Source organism: Heterodontus francisci, chromosome 49 (genome assembly GCF_036365525.1).
Source record: "Heterodontus francisci isolate sHetFra1 chromosome 49, sHetFra1.hap1, whole genome shotgun sequence".
Classification (NCBI taxonomy): Eukaryota; Metazoa; Chordata; class Chondrichthyes; order Heterodontiformes; family Heterodontidae; genus Heterodontus; species Heterodontus francisci.
The window spans coordinates 12,900,315-12,917,814 of NC_090419.1; the positions used below are offsets into that span (position 1 = coordinate 12,900,315).

Sequence of the window (17,500 nt, forward strand, 5' to 3'; positions counted from 1 at the left end):
TCGCACATGCACACAGACGCACATGCACACAGACGCACATGCACACAGACGCACATGCACACACACAGACGCACACACACACACACAGACGCACACACACAGATACGCTGTTATGACTGAGAAAGAGGTCTGCTGTTCCCTTTAGCCTTCACCTGTCTTACTGTAACAGGGTTTAACTTTAAACAGTGTTTTAGCTCCCCCCCCTGGTGAATCCTTGTTCACCACAAAGTAACCAGCACAAACAGGCTTTCTTGCGTTTAAAGAAGAAAAGAAGTGAAATTTATTAAACTTGAACTTAAACTCTAATTCGTTTAACACCTTCCAATACACGATAGGCCCACGCTAGCATACATAAGTGATACAGGCAAATAGAGACAGAAACGAGCAGAAGAAAAATGAAGTGGAAAAGTTTGAGGCAATATCTGGAGAGTTTCTGTTACGGTTCTTCGAGCTCACTGTAGAGTCTGTGATTGTAGGTAGATCTTGCTTTTCGTTGGGGCCCAGTATTCTTCTTGAACCTTATTCGCTGTAGGAGACTCTTCTCTCTTGGGTTCATGTCGATTCAGAGGCTTGTGAGAAAGAGATGGGAGCAGACAGGAGAGATTGTCTCAGTCCAGGAGCAAACAGACTTTCTGCCCAAACTGTTTGTTCAAATTGCAAAAATCACAGGTTGCCCAGCAGGCTAGTGATGTGACCAGCTGGTTTGACCATGTTGGTTTGTGTATTCGGCCATCTTAGCAGTCAACCTGGAATGCGAGCTCCCCACCTTCAACGTCCGTGATCAAAAGTCCATTGTGGGTTGAGCGTGTCAGGGAATGGTCCCTTTTGTCCTTCCAAGCACCATCTGTTAATATGCCAGTGTCTTTTTCAGCCACAGATGATCTGTTTAACAAGACCTCCGCCTCACTCCAGTAACAGTTTAAAATCAATGTTCAAGACAAAATTAATGTGCCTCATTCTTGGCAGGTGGGGGGCCTAGCATGACACCTCCACACCCAGCGGAATGAAATGCGATTTGAGAAAAGCGCGTTTCATTAAAAGGATCAAGAGAAAAATGTAGACACAGAAAAAACATGCATTTCTCTCATTCATTCCCATTCATTCATAAATCCTAAAACTTATTACAGCCTGTCTTCCCTGGGCACCTTTCTTTTTTCTTTTTTTTTCTTTTGGGCCTCCTTATCTCGAGAGACAATGGATACGCGCCTGGAGGTGGTCAGTGGTTTGTGAAGCAGCGCCTGGAGTGGCTATAAAGGCCAATTCTGGAGTAACAGGCTCTTCCACAGGTGCTGCAGAGAAATTTGTTTGTTGGGGCTGTTGCACAGTTGGCTCTCCCCTTGCGCCTCTGTCTTTTTTCCTGCCAACTACTAAGTCTCTTCGACTCGCCACAATTTAGCCCTGTCTTTATGGCTGCCCGCCAGCTCTGGCGAATGCTGGCAACTGACTCCCACGACTTGTGATCAATGTCACACGATTTCATGTCGCGTTTGCAGACGTCTTTATAACGGAGACATGGACGGCCGGTGGTCTGATACCAGTGGCGAGCTCGCTGTACAATGTGTCTTTGGGATCCTGCCATCTTCCATGCGCACCAGTGCTGCTTTAATTGCCCCCTTTTTGGCATCCCAATAAACATGTGGTTCTTTTTTTTGGGATGTTTCTCTTCCCGTTCGCCCATTTTCATGGCTGCCTCGGTTCTTTGTTCTTGCAGAGCCATTTTTTTTTTTTAAGAGTCAGTTTAAAAACTCTCTTTCGGTGCTATGCTGAGTCATGCAAAGGCTTTTGACCTCTGGATGGGCGGTTCGCTTTTTTTCTGACTGTTGGGGAGGATTCTTTGCTAATCTCCCCTGTGTCCCAGAGGGCACTCCTGCCTGCAGGTATTTGTGCAGACCTGACTCCACTCCCCTGTAGCACTTTGACAAGGTGAGGCATCATCTCATGGTTTCTCTGCCCTCTAGAGGTCTTTCTTTTTCTCTGCAGGTTCCTGTAAATGCTGTGTTAGCAACTCTGGTGGGGTGCTTCTTGTGTCTGCATTTATGTAGGAGGTTGTGAGTTCAAACTTTCAGGGTTGACTACCGGACAGTAGGGGTTCTCATCCGGCATTCCTCCCGGACTTCCTTTAACCTGCCATCTTGGTCACTTTTTCCCCTTCCTTGTCTAACCTTGTGCCTGCCTGTCCCTTTTTGTTCTCAGGCAGGGTCCCTTCCAGTTCACCAGCCCTCTGCTGGAGGGCCCTCCTAACACTGGTACAGGGCTTAGAGGTGCAGGTTTCACTGTAGGTTGGGTTTCCCCTCAACCTGGCATATGTGGCAACTCCTGCAGTACTCCACCACATCTTTGTGGAGTTTTGGTCAGCCAAACTGCTGTCTTATGCGGGCTTTGGTTTTCCATATACCGGCATGTACAGCCATTGTAGTCTCGTGGGCCCCTTCTTAATATTTCTCTCCAGTACCTCTGTGGCATCACTAACTGGTGACCTACTGTCCAGTCCTTGCTCTCCGATCTGTGAGCAGAACTCCATTTCCTCATCAGTACCTCATTCTTTAAATAGTAGCAATCAGGGACTCCCTCTGCTTCCTTTCAGACTGGGCAGCCTGTGCTAACTCTCGCAATACTGGGTCGGCTCGCTGAGCCTCACTTAGGGAAAATCCATTTAATACATTCCCTGGGTGTCCTAACTTTCCAAAGAGAGTCTCGGAAAGGCAGACCTCATGGTCATCTGCCTGCAGTGCCAATGCAGTCTCCTCTGGGGGAGCTGGTTTGATCATGGCCTGATCCACTACACATTCAGGGAAACTGCGGGGGGTCCGTCTCCCGTCACCCCCCGCCGGATCGTTACCTAGGAGCAGGTCAACTCCGTCCACAGGCAAGCTAGGGACAAGCCCTGCGGTCACCAGTCCCAAAATTAGGTCGCATTCCAGATGCACCGGTGTGCAAGTCTCGGTGTACACTGCCCTCCAATGCCATTCACCACCATTCTGGTGTTCACTGCACTCTCTTGGTTGGGGAGGTCAGGTCTTTTCCTAGTAAAAGGGATCTAGCAGCCCCTGTGTTCCTGAGAATTACTATGGGCTTGCTTGCCCCACTCGCGGGCTATGGGGTTACTCTCCCTTCAGACACAAAACCCTGATGACCTTCAGGAATCCTATTAAATTTTCCTGCACTTGCAGTCGTAAGTTTCCTGGGTCTCACTCTTACTGCGCTTAAAGCCACAGCTTGTGCCCTGATTAACCCGACAGGTTAACCCTTTAGTTTTTCAGCAGTCCGCTTTTAAATGCCCTGCCTTATTACAATGGAAGCACACAGGTCTCTGGGTCTCCCTCTTGCTCACAGCGCCTTTTTGCCTGGAGGAGGGCTCCCTGTGTCTGCTGCTTTCTTTTCTCTCCCAGAACTGCTTGGGCTCCTATCACCTTCCCACCCTTTGTCCTTTTCACAGTTATGGGGGTGACTAGGAAAGGTTCTCCCCTGGGAAACCGATTTATAAATGAAAGCTAACTCATCGGCCAGAACGTCAGGCTTGCCGGGCTCCCTGAACCCACTGCTCCTCTACATGGGTCTTTATGGAGAGTGGGAGAGAGTGTTTAAATTCTTCTAACAGAATTACTTCTCTGAGATTCTCATAGCTGAGCTGTACTTGAAGAGCCACTGCCACTGGTCAAAAGCCAGCTGCTTACTTCTTTCAAACTCCAGATAAGTTTCATTAGCTTGCTTCTTGAGGGTTCTAAACTTTTGGCGATAGGTTTTGGGTACTAATTCATATGCCCCGAGGATAGCATTTTTGGTCAGTTTATAATTTGATGAACTCTCATCTGGCAGCAGGGAATAAACCTCATGGTCTTTTCCAGTTAGCTTGCTTTGTAGTAAAAGAGGCCAGGTCTCAGCTGGCCATTTTTAGCTGCCTTGCCAGTTTCTCAAAGGAAACAGAAAATGCTTCTACATCCTTCTCATTGAAGTTTGGGATTAGTTGAGCGAGTTTTAACAATTCTGTACCCAGCCCTGAATTATGCTGCTCCATATTGGCCATGCCTTCGCTGGGGTTACTCTGTCGCCCCCTAGTTAAATCAAGCTGCTTCAACTCTCTTTTTGCATTCCTTCTGGAATATTCTTTCTCCCTTTCCTCAAATTCAAGTTTCCTCTGTTCCAATTGTATCTTTGCTAGCAGTACCCTGTCTGGGTCTACTTCTAACCCTGTTTCTACTTCAGATTCAAGGGAAAAATGGTTGGTCACTAGCCTTGGGAGTTCAGACTTCCTAGCCTTGCCACGTACAGTGATCCCACACCGCTCAGCCATTTTCCTCAACTCCTCCATTGTCAGTGCTTTTAACTTATCCCAAGTTACTTCACCCTGGCTTGGAGAGCTACCAGCTTCAGTCACAGACATGTTGGTATTCAATCACACACAACCACAAGAAAACCTGTATTGAAATCTTGCTCTTTTTTGCTTGGGAACCATTTGGCTTCCCTCTTCCAATTTCTCTCAGTTGTGGGTAAAATCCAGACGGTAGCCCCCAAATTTGTGTTACGACCAGGTGAGAGAGGGGTCTAGGGTTCCCTTTCAGCCTTCACCTGGTCTTACCATAACAGGGTTTAATTTTCAACACACTGTCCTTTAGCTCCCCCCTCGGTGAATCCTTGTTCACCGCTTTCCAATAATAAGGCAAAGAAACCAGCACAAACAGGTTTTCTTAAGTTTTTAAAGAAGAAAAGGTGAAATTTATTGAACTTGAACTTAACTGAATTAGAGTTTGACGCCTACAAATCCAGGACACACCCATGCTAGCATGCATACCCGATACACACATGCAAATAGAGACAGAAACGAGCAGAAGAAAAATAAAGTGGAAACGTTTGAGGCAATATCTGAAGAGTTTTCGTTACGGTTCTTCGAGCTCACTGTGGAGTCCGTGATTGTGGGTAGATCTTGCTTTTCATTGGGGCCCAGTATTCTTCTTAAACCTTGTTCACTGTAGGAGATTTTTCTCTCTTGGGGTTCATGTGTCTTCAGTGGATTCAGAAGCTTGTGAGAAAGAGATGGGAGCTGACGGGAGAGATCTTTTCAGTCCAGGAACATTCTGCTTTCTTTACAAATTGCCAAAAAACTCAGGTTGCCCAGCAGGTTAGTGATGTGACCAGTTGGTTTGACCATGTCGGTTTGTGTATTCGGCCATCTTAGCAGTCAACCTGGAATGCGAGCTCCCCCACCTTCAACGTCCGGTGATCAAAAGTCCACTGTGCGTTGAATGTGTCAGGGAATGGTCCCTTTGTCCTTCCAAGCACCATCTGTTAATATGCCAATGTCTTTTCCAGCCACAGCTGATCTGTTTAACAAGTCCTCCCCCCTCACTCCAGTAAATGTTTAAAATCAATGTTCATGACAAAATTAATGTGCCTCATTCTTGGCAGGTGGGGGGCCTAGCATGATGGCGCACAGACATGCGCACATAGAGACATGCGTCACACACGGGTACCCACACACACACACACTGCCATGCGCACACAGGTTATGATAATCCTAGATTCCAGCTGTTGCCTGTGTTGTTGGTGTGAACTGACTGAATTCTATTTCCCCGCTCCCCCCCCCCCCCCCCCCGGTTTGGAGGACGGAGGAGGCGAGTATTCCTTCCCCTGGATCATTGACCCCCAGCAGCCCCCCCCCCCCCCCCCCAACCGTGCGTCCTGCTGCAAAGTGGAGGTGGGGGTTCGCACTGATGCTGCCTTCCTGGTTGAATATCCTGCAGCGCTGACCTCTGTACCCGGACAGGAAGGTTTGCTTCCTGGTCCCAGGAAGCACAGGGGATGGGGAGCGAAGGACTGGGTCGGAAGCTCGGTGGTGCCACACCTGGTTGAATGGCGGCTGTTCGGCCAGGCAGTGAAACGCCCTCCCGCACCAGTCGAACAGCTGGCATGCCAAGGAGCAGCGAGAGCCCATTGGCACACCTCCCCGTTTCCCCCCTGTGTGATTCCTAATAGAGCACTTTCACCGACCCTCAGGATCGTGGGTGACCATCGCCTCCATCGGGACTGGACGGTGAGTGAATCAAAGCAGGTGGCAACTGTTTGGAAGCAGCACCATCCAACCGAACACCCAGCGGGGACTCGCTGAGAGTTACCCTGGAAGTGACGACAACCCGACTGTCATCGTGGACAGCACAGGAGGGGGCCATTGGGATCATCGTGAAAGAGCCCTGCAATTTTCTCGCCTTCACGGATTTATCCGATTCCCCTTCTGAAAGTTACCACTGAACCTGCTTCCGTCTGACCCTGGCAGTAGGTCGACTTTGCGCTTTGGGTTCCACAAATCCCAGAGGGCCTCTTGCGTGGCCCAGTGTGTCCTCCCGGAGTGGGGAGCTGATCGCGCAGTGGGGAAACCAGACTGGGGCAGCCAGTCACTCCCTCTGACCCGCTGTGCCTGCTGCACCGGCACAGGAGCTGGCACTGAGACGCGCACGCAGCCCAAGCAGGGCCAGACGGGAGAGCATCGTTGGATCAGGACAGAGTTGGACGCTGGCAGTTGAATAGCCGGGCGGCCTCGATTCTCCTTGTGCATCCCACAAAGCAGGGTCACTTGTGTGTGGGTCACGAGTTGAGTATTCCCCGTAGATGTATTCATGACAAACGGTTACCGAGAGGAGCGTCGGGATCTGAGGGAGTTACCATTGACCTCAGTACCCAGGGTTCAGCGGGGGAGGGGGAACAGATCAGCCAGCATTCCCCACTCCTGGTCACGGACCAGCGACCCCTGCCCGCGAGGGCGTGTGCATCTATGTGGCGGAGTTGTGGGGGTGGGGGGGGGGTTGGGGGTTGGCACCTAAAGGAAGCCAGGCCACAAAGCCCCATGCAGTCAAATAGCTCACGAGGAACAGGTCGGTCAGCTGCCCGGATACGTCATAATCACTCCCACAATCACATTTACTGTGCCATCCAACTGATTTGAAAAGCAGTTGGAGGCCATTCAACCCATCGTGCCTGCGCTGGCTCTTTGAAAGAGCCAGCTAATTAATCCCACACTTCCCCACCCCACCACCCACTCTTCCCCCCCCCTCCCCTACCCCACCCCCCCATATCCCTATAAATCTCTCCCCTTCACGTTTTTATCCAATTCGCAAAATCAGAGCCGGTGATCAGAGCAACTGTCATCTGAGTGAATGGAGCAGGAAGCTTGAGAGGGCCCGAATGGCCTGCTCCGATCCCACGTTGCACCTGTCTCTGGGCAGATTCTCTTAAGTGCTGGGTACGTGCAGGCATGAGATGATCCACTGCATGTAGTGTGTGTATCTCAGACAGCACTGGGCACTGCGCTCAGTAATTCCATCTGATTTTCAGTGCAGCTATCGTTACTTATTTAGATCCATTAGCCCGCGATCAGGGACTAATTTCTGTGTGCATGTCTGCAGTGTTTATTCTGCCTTGTCAATATATCTTCATTGAAAATTCCCGCCCTTGGCAAGGGTTAGATACAGAGTAAAGCTCCCTCGAGCACTGCCTCTCTTGACAGTGCGGCACTCTCTCAGCACTGCCCCTCCGACAGTGGGAGCTGGTCCACAGTCCTCTCAGTCTGATCGTGTCGTCTCCCTCCCGCGGCCCCCAAACCGCCCGGGACAGGAGAGGTCTCCTCCATGCCCTCACCCGCTGTGCCCAGCCCCAGCCTCTCACCGCTCCCTCCCTCCTCTGAGCGGGTCGCGCGCGTCCTCTCCCTCTCTGTGTCCGTCCTCCTCTCCTTTGCAGCGAATCCCTCCCTCCCCAGATTGGAACCGGGCGCGGCGGTGGGGGGGGGGGGGTGCAGGCCCGGGAGCTGGACGCCCGCCATCTGCTCAACCGAGAGGCACCCCGGAACCCGCAGCAGCTGCCCCACTCCACGCCCACCCCCCCCCCCTCGGGAAGGTCGCAAAGACGACGCAACCTCGCTGGAGCCTGCATCGGAATTGATGCAAAGTCCTTTAATATTTAAAGGGAGAGGATGCTTTTTTTCTTTCACTTGGCAAAGGCTCTGCCTTGTGCATTTCATTTCCTCGCAGCACCTCCTCAAGGGAGAAGGCAGAAAAGGAAACAGAGACAGAGAGAGAGAGAGAGGGAGAGAGACAGGTCTCAATGAGGGGACTCTCCACTGCAGCGAGACTGGGAGAGGGAGACACACACTGAACAGCTGAGGCAGCACCTCTTAACCCCCTCGGGCAAGGTAGGGAGAAAGCACTGGGAATCTCAGCCGGCACTGCAGAGAGACTGAACTCCACATCTCTCCTCTTCCCTGGGCTACGTCTGCTTCTCTCAGTTATAATATAATGCGGTCTGGCTCCACCAACCACCCCTCGCTCCCCTCCCATCAGCTTGTGCACATTGGCCTGGGGAATCATCGCCCCCGTGTTAATCTTGTTTTAATCTCTCTCTCAGTGCCGAGGCCGTGATGTCTCCTGTGTCCCTTTCCCAAACTGTTTCCGTCCTAATGACAGTCACTTCTCAGCCCCTGCAAGAGGGGAATTGCTCTCTCTCTCTCCCTCCCTTCCTCTCTCCCTCTCCCTCCCCTCCTCTGTCTCTCTCTCTCCCTCTCCCTCCCCTCCTCTGTCTCTCTCTCTCCCTCTCCCTCCCTACCTCTGTCTCTCTCTCCCTCTCCCTCCCCTCCTCTGTCTCCCCCTTTCCCTCTCCCTCCCCTCCTCTGTCTCTCTCTCTCCCTCTCCTGCTCTTCGCTCTCTCTCTCTTCTCTCCCTCCCCTTCTCTCTCCTATCACTCCCTCTCTCCTCCTCCTCTCTCCCTCCCCTCCTCTCTGTCTCCCTCTCTCACTCTGCCTCCCCTCCTCTCTCTCTTCTCTCCCTCCCCTTCTCTCTCCTATCACTCCCTCTCTCCTCCTCCTCTCTCCCTCCCCTCCTCTCTGTCTCCCTCTCTCACTCTGCCTCCCCTCCTCTCTCTCTTCTCTCCCTCCCCTACTCTCTCCTATCACTCCCTCTCTCCTCCTCTCTCTCCCTGTCCCTCTCCCTCCTCTCTCCCTCCACCCTCTCTTGCTCTCTCTCTCCCTCCACTCCTCTCTCCCTCCCTTCCTCTCTGTCTCCCTCTCTCACTCTGCCTCCCCTCCCCTCCCCTCCCCTCCTCTCCTTTTCCCTGCTCTCTCCCTATCCGTCTCTCACTCTCTCATGCTCCTCTCTCCACCCCCTCCCTCCTTCCCTCTCTCACCCTCCTCTCCTTTCTCTCCCCACCCCCCTCCCCTCTTCTCCACATCCCTCTCTCCTCTCCCTGTGTCTGTCTGCCTGTATCTTGGTGCCTGCCTGCACCTTTATTACACTGCGGCCTCAGTTCTTTCCGTAATGGCTGTTCTTTACCCTCTGCCTTGTTTAATCTCTTTCAGGAACAGCCCCTGGTCTGAAAGGAGACTGGCATTGCGAGCTGTCCATCGAGAGAAGCGGGCGCACGCACGGAGAGAGGGAGCGAGAAAGAGGAAGAGACAGAGAGGGAGATCGGGGGTGGGGGGTTAGCTGCCTTTCCGAAGACCCCGGGCGGTTGCGAGCGGTGCCGTTCGGCCTTGCTGGCGCCGAGAATGCTGGGAAGGATGGCCGTCCTGGCTTAGCGGTGTATGCCTCTCCTCCTGCCCACCGTCGTCCTCCCAACTCTGTCACACTGGCCCAAGCATGGCTGCGGGCGTGGCCACGTGGCTACCCTTTGCCCGGGCGGCAGCGGTGGGGTGGCTGCCCCTGGCCAAGGCGCCGATGCCCGGCGTGCCCCAGGAGCAGCGGCGGAAGAGCGACGAGATGCTGGTGGTCAACGTGAGTGGCCACCGTTTCCAGACGTGGAAGAATACTCTGGATCGGTATCCGGACACCCTGCTGGGGAGCTCGGAGAAGGAGTTCTTCTTCAGCGAGGACACCCAGGAGTACTTCTTCGACCGGGACGCCGAGATGTTCCGGCACATTCTTAACTTCTACCGCACGGGCAAGCTGCACTACCCGCGGCAGGAGTGCATTGCCGCCTTCGACGAGGAGCTGGCCTTTTTCGGGGTCATCCCGGAGATCATCGGCGACTGCTGTATGGAGGAATACCGTGACCGCAAGAAGGAGAACGCCGAGCGGCTGGCGGAGGACACGGAGGCCGAGAACGCCACTGATGCCCCCTTGCCCCCCAACAGCACCGGCCGCCAGCGGCTGTGGCGGGCCTTCGAGAACCCGCACACCAGCACGGTGGCGCTGGTCTTCTACTACGTCACGGGCTTCTTCATCGCCGTGTCGGTCATCGCCAACGTGGTGGAGACGGTGCCCTGCCGGGCCTCGCCGGGAAAGAAGGAGATGCCCTGCGGCGAGAAGTTCGGCCTGGCCTTCGTCTGCATGGACACGGCCTGCGTCCTCATCTTTACCTTCGAGTACCTCCTGCGCCTCTTCGCGGCGCCCAACCGCTGGGACTTTGCCCGCAGTGTCATGAGCGTCATCGACGTGGTGGCCATCATGCCCTACTACATCGGCCTGGTGGTGCCCGAGAACGAGGACGTCAGCGGCGCCTTCGTCACGCTCCGCGTCTTCCGCGTCTTCCGCATTTTCAAGTTCTCCCGCCACTCACAGGGCCTGCGCATCCTGGGCTACACCCTCAAGAGCTGCGCGTCGGAACTCGGCTTTCTTCTCTTCTCCCTCACCATGGCCATCATCATCTTCGCCACCGTCATGTTCTACGCCGAGAAGGGCACAGCGGGCACCAACTTCACCAGTATCCCGGCGGCCTTCTGGTACACCATCGTCACCATGACCACCCTCGGGTGAGTGCCCAGCCCCCGTCCGGTGCGCCGCCCCCACCCCCCCCCCCCTTCACCCCCCCCACCGACTTTTGCGTCCTTTCTCTCCCCCCACCCCGCCTGCTCCAAAACCGTGCGCCCCCGACGGTGGATGGATTCGAGGACGTGTCTGTCGGGGGCGGGGTGGGGGGGGGGGGTGGGGAGTGTGGATTGACGCAGATCCGTGACCTTCCTGAGTTGGAACCCGCGCGACGGGGCCAGAATGCTGGCTTCGATGGGCCGAGTGTCCCCCCCCCCCCCACCCTTACATTCCGAGGCGGTGAGCTCTCCGACTGTGGGACCCATAACCCCAATTTGGCCCACGAAGCAGACCAATGCCCCTCCCTTGCCCACCTCTCCCCAAACCCCCTCCCCCGACCCCCTTGCCATCCCTCACCCCATTTCCAATCCCCCCCCCCCCCCACCCCCACTCCGGGCAAGTGGCGATCAGCAGTCCCGGGCTCTCTCTTTGTCCCTGTTTTCTCTGTCTCTCTCTCTCTCTCTGCGATGCACTTCTGTGTGAATAACTCATCAACACACTGAGGCTTCTCGACCAAGGGGGGAAGCACACTGCGGCGTTGCTGACGAGGGAGATGGGCAGGGGGCAAAGAGAGAGAGAGAGAGAGGTGGGGTTGACATATTTGGTCATGGCTGGACATGGCGGTTGTGGGGGGGGGGGGGGGGGTGGGGGAACGCTGGGGGGAGGGGCAGCAGGTGAGGGAGGGAGGGAGAGACAAGAGGGGGTGCGGAGAGAGGAGGCACTTGAAGGAGTTTTCGAACCGTTTTATCCACTTGAGAAGGAGAGTGAAATTTAAACCCGTATCGATTGGTTGGAGTGTGCGGAAAGAGTGCTATTTTTGAAGTGTTCCAATCTCCCGGGATTAGTTGATTGGAACTTCTGAGTGAGGCGAGAGCTTCTGCTGTCAATTCATTGTTCTAGGTTGAAAGTCAATGAGATCTTTGTCAGGGGGAGAGAGAGAGAGAGAGAAAGGGTGGGCATGGCTTATTACTGCGGGTGTCATTCACGTATGTTCCCATTCAGATCATTAACATTTAAACAAAACCAGGATTTCCCTGTATCTAACCCCCGTGCTGTACCTGTCCTGGGGAGTGTTTGATGGGGGACAGTGTAGAGGGAGCTTTACTCTGTATCTAACCCCCGTGCTGTACCTGTCCTGGGGAGTGTTTGATGGGGACAGTGTAGAGGGAGCTTTACTCTGTATCTAACCCCCGTACTGTACCTGTCCTGGGGAGTGTTTGATGAGGACAGTGTAGAGGGAGCTTTACTCTGTATCTAACCCCCGTGCTGTACCTGTCCTGGGGAGTGTTTGATGGGGACAGTGTAGAGGGAGCTTTACTCTGTATCTAACCCCCGTGCTGTACCTGTCCTGGGGAGTGTTTGATGGGGACAGTGTAGAGGGAGCTTTACTCTGTATCTAACCCCCGTGCTGTACCTGTCCTGGGGAGTGTTTGATGGGGACAGTGTAGAGGGAGCTTTACTCTGTATCTAACCCCGTGCTGTACCTGTCCTGGGGAGTGTTTGATGGGGGACAGTGTAGAGGGAGCTTTACTCTGTATCTAACCCCGTGCTGTACCTGTCCTGGGGAGTGTTTGATGGGGGACAGTGTAGAGGGAGCTTTACTCTGTATCTAACCCCCGTGCTGTACCTGTCCTGGGAGTGTTTGATGGGGGACAGTGTAGAGGGAGCTTTACTCTGTATCTAACCCCCGTACTGTACCTGTCCTGGGGAGTGTTTGATGGGGGACAGTGTAGAGGGAGCTTTACTCTGTATCTAACCCCCCGTGCTGTACCTGTCCTGGGGAGTGTTTGATGGGGGACAGTGTAGAGGGAGCTTTACTCTGTATCTAACAGCCTGGAGTGAGAAGACAATGAGGTAAAGGTGAATGGTGTTCTGTCTGAGAATGGACAGATTGTCAATTGACAATTCTGGTTTCTGTGAATGGGTTGGGTTACAATGGAATTTGAGATATTTATGAATGGACAGTTATCATCTTCTATGGTTTGTGGACATGCCTCATCTTTGTGAATGGGAGTCCTGTGTCATGGATCCCTGCATGAGACTCTTCCATTCAGGATGCCCGGTCCCTGCCTTCCCAGTTCCTCCTTAACCCAGATCCTCTCCGCACGGCCTCCCCTGCTTCTCCGGAGTCTGGAATTGTCCACTGTCCCATAATGATTTATAATCCATCAGGATGACTCTCTCTATCAGGTCACCCCTTGGCCTTCTCTTTTCTAGAGGTCTTTAAAGTGATGAAGGGGGTTTCGATCGGGTAGACGTAGAGAAGATGTTTGCACTTGTGGGGGGAGACAGAACTAGGGAGCCATCAATATAAGACAGTCAGTAATAAATCCAATGGGGAATTCAGGAGAAACTCCTTTCCCCAGAGAGTGGTGAGAATGCGGAGCTCGCGACCACCGGGACTGGTCGAGGCGAATAGTATCGATGTATTTAAGGGGGAAGCTGGATAAACACACGAGGGAGAGAGGAATAGAAGGATAGGGTGATAGGGGGAGATGAAGTAGGGGGTCGGGGGAGGCTCCTGTGGAGCAGAAACACCAGCACAGAGCAGATGGGCCGAATGGCCTGTTCCTGTGAATATTGGTTGTAACGCTTGTTCCCTTACGTGAAGCCTCTATTTATAAAGAGGCCTGTTGCTGTTTGAGGGGAAGGGGTTTCAGAGGGTTTAGAAATGAGCAGACTCAGACATTTCCTCCAATTTTATTCAGTCTGTCTCTCTATGTCTCTGTCTCACACCCTCTGTCTCTTTCTCTCTCTCTCTCTCTGTCTCACACTCTCTGTCTCTTTCTCTCTCTCTCTCTCTCTGTCTCACACTCTCTATCTCTCTCTCTCTGTCTCTCTCTCTCTGTTTCTCTCTGTCTCTGTCTCACACCCTCTGTCTCTCTCTCTGTCTCTGTCTCACACCCTCTGTCTCTCTCTCTCTCTCTCTGTCTCTGTCTGCCTCTGTCTGTCTCTCTCTCTCTGTCTCACACTCTCTGTCTGTCTCTCTCTGTCTCCATCTCTGTCTCACACCCTCTGTCTCTTTCTCTCTCTCTCTCTCTGTCTCACACACTCTCTCTCTCTGTCTCACACTCTGTCTTTCTCTGTCTCCATCTCTGTCTCACACCCTCTGTCTCTCTCTCTCTCTCTCCCTCTGTCTCTCTTTCTCTGTCTCACACCCTCTGTCTCTCTCTCTCTGTCTCACACTCTCTGTCTCTCTCACATTCTGTCTGTCTCTCTCACACTCTCTGTCTGTCTCTCTCTGTCTCCATCTCTGTCTCACACCCTCTCTCTCTCTGTCTCTCTCTCTGTCTCTGACTCACACTCTCTGTCTCTCGTTCTCTCTGTCTGTCTCACACGTTCTGTCTCACTCTCTCTGTCTCTCTCTGTGTTTTACTCTCTGTCTCTCTCTCTGTGTCTCACACTCTCTGTCTCTCTCACTGTCTCTCTTTCTCTCTTTCTCTCTCTCTCTCTCTCTCTCTCTCTCTGTCTCTCTCTCTCTCTGTGTCTCACACTCTCTGTCTCTCTGTCTCACACTCTCTGTCTCTCTCTCTGTCTCCCTCTCTCTCTCTCTCTGTCTCCCTCTCTCTCACTGTCTCTCTTTCTCTCTCTCTCTCTCTCACTTTGTAAACACTCTCCCCGTTCTGCTGCGGCGGCCCCCCTTTACATATGAACGAGGCAACGTGGAAACACAGACGGGACGATTGGATCGTTCTGTGCCCTGACCCGCTCGGCCTCTGGCCCCCCCATGAGGGTGGGGCAATTACCGCCTGCGGATCTGGCAGCTGCGAAGCCCGAGATACGACCCGTCAGGGAGAGAAAAAAACCCCAAAAAAATGCCTTGTGGTTAACCCCCCTACCCGCCCCCTCATCCTCTGGCCGGTGGCCCCGGTCCCTCCAGCCTCCCCTCTGTTTGGAGGAGTCAGACGGGCAGAGAACGATCTGACCGGCCCTCTGATCCCTGCGGGTGTGGGCAAGGTTGGGGGGGGTCGGGCACCTCAGTGTGTCCTTGGCAAAATGATGCTCCTGATCCCTGCTAGAGCTGGGAATCAATTCGCATTAGCGGGAGAGACTGCACCATCAGCTGAGGCACTTAAATCCCTGGCATGCTGCCTGTTTGATGGAGTATAATAGAAGCTGTTCAGTCCCTCACCAGATCGATCGCTCACCCTCTCCCTCTCTGCTGAAAAAGCTGACTTTCATCAATTAGATACTGTGCTGCCTCTGAATAAATCCCAAATCTTTACCCATCCCCTGCTCCACCATCCGCTCCTGCACATTCCAGATTACAGGAGGCTTCCAGGCAGAGAGAATCGGACTGTTATTCTACATAGAAACCCCCCTGAACCCCTCGATTAGATTCCAGTCTGTAACTCACTCCCGGGTATCTGTTATTCTATATATAAACCCCCCCGAACCCCTCGATTAGATTCCAGTCTGTAACTCACTCCCGGGTATCTGTTATTCTATATATAAACCCCCCGAACCCCTCGATTAGATTCCAGTCTGTAGCGCACTCTCTGGTTGAATAGCCTGTCAATGCTCTATGTTGAGGCTGTTTGGTGTTACCTGATAGGGGTATTGTGGAGGGAGGGTGGCTGACAGGAGCTATACCATCAGCACAGGACGGTGCTGCCTGCTCGGGGAGGCGCCTTGGGACGCACGGCGGGGCGGAGTCTCAGTGGAAAGTGATCGAGATGAATCGGGAAGGCACACGCTTCCCTCTCCCCCACTCCTCGTCCCCGAAAAGTGGCCATCTCTTGCTGGGGATGGGGTTCAGCCCTTCCCGGTCCCAGGCGGGCTCCCTCGAGCTCCCTCTACACTGTCCCCATCAAACACTCCCTGGGCTATTTGGCTAAGTGGTGCATCGCGGCCTGCTTCCCATGCTGCCACCATTTCCCGCTTGTGCACACTAGGAAGTGAGGTGGACCGGGGAATTTAACAGCCTCCTCCTTGTCAAACCACGACGCCCCCCCTCCACCCCTGCAAGTACCCGGCCCACCCTGTCTCTAAACCCCAAGCGAACCAGCGGGAAACGTGTTAACCCAGGCTGCAGACATCCTCAGGGTCATTACCCACAATTGGGTCAAAATGAAAGGTGCCGCCCATTGTTCCTGAAAGAACGCTAAGGAATTGATGGTAAACATAGTTTAGCAGGAAGATAAACTGCAGTATCAGCAGAACTGCCCCCAGTGATAGATCACTACTTGTCAAACACTCCCAGCACAGGTTAGATACAGAGTAAAGCTCCCTCTACACTGTCTCCATCAAACACTCTCAGGACAGGTACAGCACAGGGTTAGATACAGAGTAAAGCTCCCTCCACACTGTCCCAACAAACACTCCCAGGACAGGTACAGCACGGGGGTTAGATACTTCCCCCTTTACATTGGGGACCTGGGGTGGAGGGTGCTGCACAGAGCAGTCCCGTGCAATAGGCTTTTAAGTAGGTTCACGGACTCCCAGGCCGCCTGTACTTTCTGCGGCCTGGACGAGTCCGGGTTCCACGTTTATACGGAGTGTGCGAGGTTGCAGCCCCTATTTGAGTATCTGAAGGGGCTGCTCCTCAAATTCTGGCTGCACTTCAGTCCCACGCTCCTGATCTTTGGGCACCCGGTGCGGAGGGGCTTGGGCCGGGAGGAGGATCTCCTCGTCGGTCTGCTCCTGGGCCTGGCCAAGGTGGCAATTCACAGGTCCAGGTTGTGGGCCGTCGGGGGGTCCGTCCTCCCCGATTGCCTGCCCCTCTTCCGCGGTTACGTTCGCGCCCGGGTGTCCCTGGAAAAGGAGCATGCGGTGTCCGCCGGTACGCTTGGGGCCTTCCGCGACCGGTGGGCACCGCAGGGACTGGAGTGCATCGTCGACGCCGAGAATGGCATTTTAATTTGAGTTTTTTGTTTATTTATCTGGTTTTAATAAAGTTATTTTAAAAATATAAGTGTGTATATAAAGGGGGCCTGAGGGATAAAGGCCCCCTCGATGTGAAAAATATAAAAGGGGCCTGAGGAATAAAGGTCACCTTAAAAAAAAAGAAAAAAGAAAAAAAAAACGGGGGTTAGATACAGAGTAAAGCTCCCTCTGCACTGTCCGCATCAAACACTCCCAGGACAGGTACAGTACGGGGGTTAGATACAGAGTAAAGCTCCCTATTGATTAAAATCTAAATATTTCAACACATTTATGCAGGAAATTAGCACCGATAATGAAGGCAATTTGTAAAAATGGAGCTGATTTGATGCAGAGGGATTTTCTCCACTATCACAGAATAATACACGACAGCCAAGAGTGAGTTAGAGACTGGAATCTAATCGAGGGGTTCGGGTGGTTTATATATAGAATAACAGATACCCGGGAGTGAGTTACAGACTGGAATCTAATCGAGAGGTTTGGGTGGTTTATATATAGAATAACAGATACCCGGGAGTGAGTTACAGACTGGAATCTAATCGAGGGGTTCGGGTGGTTTATATATAGAATAACAGATACCTGGGAGTGAGTTACAGACTGGAATCTAATCGAGAGGTTTGGGTGGTTTATATATAGAATAACAGATACCCGGGAGTGAGTTACAGACTGGAATCTAATCGAGGGGTTCGGGTGGTTTATATATAGAATAACAGATACCTGGGAGTGAGTTACAGACTGGAATCTAATCGAGAGGTTTGGGTGGTTTATATATAGAATAACAGATACCCGGGAGTGAGTTACAGACTGGAATCTAATCGAGGGGTTCGGGTGGTTTA

General features: G+C 53.0%; 2 protein-coding genes across 2 annotated transcripts in view; both read left to right on the forward strand.

Annotated features, from left to right (window-relative positions):
• Positions 1-738, forward strand: part of gripap1 (GRIP1 associated protein 1) — a 32,644-nt gene extending 31,906 nt beyond the window's left edge. Inside the window, exon 18 of the mRNA XM_068024316.1 lies at positions 670-738. Coding sequence (XP_067880417.1) covers positions 670-738 — 69 coding nt within the window. The remainder of the gene's footprint in view (positions 1-669) is intronic.
• An 8,876-nt stretch (positions 739-9,614) lies between these two features.
• Positions 9,615-17,500, forward strand: part of kcnd1 (potassium voltage-gated channel, Shal-related subfamily, member 1) — a 21,661-nt gene continuing 13,775 nt past the window's right edge. Inside the window, exon 1 of the mRNA XM_068024212.1 lies at positions 9,615-10,726. Within this exon, the coding sequence (XP_067880313.1) occupies positions 9,615-10,726 (1,112 nt within the window). The remainder of the gene's footprint in view (positions 10,727-17,500) is intronic.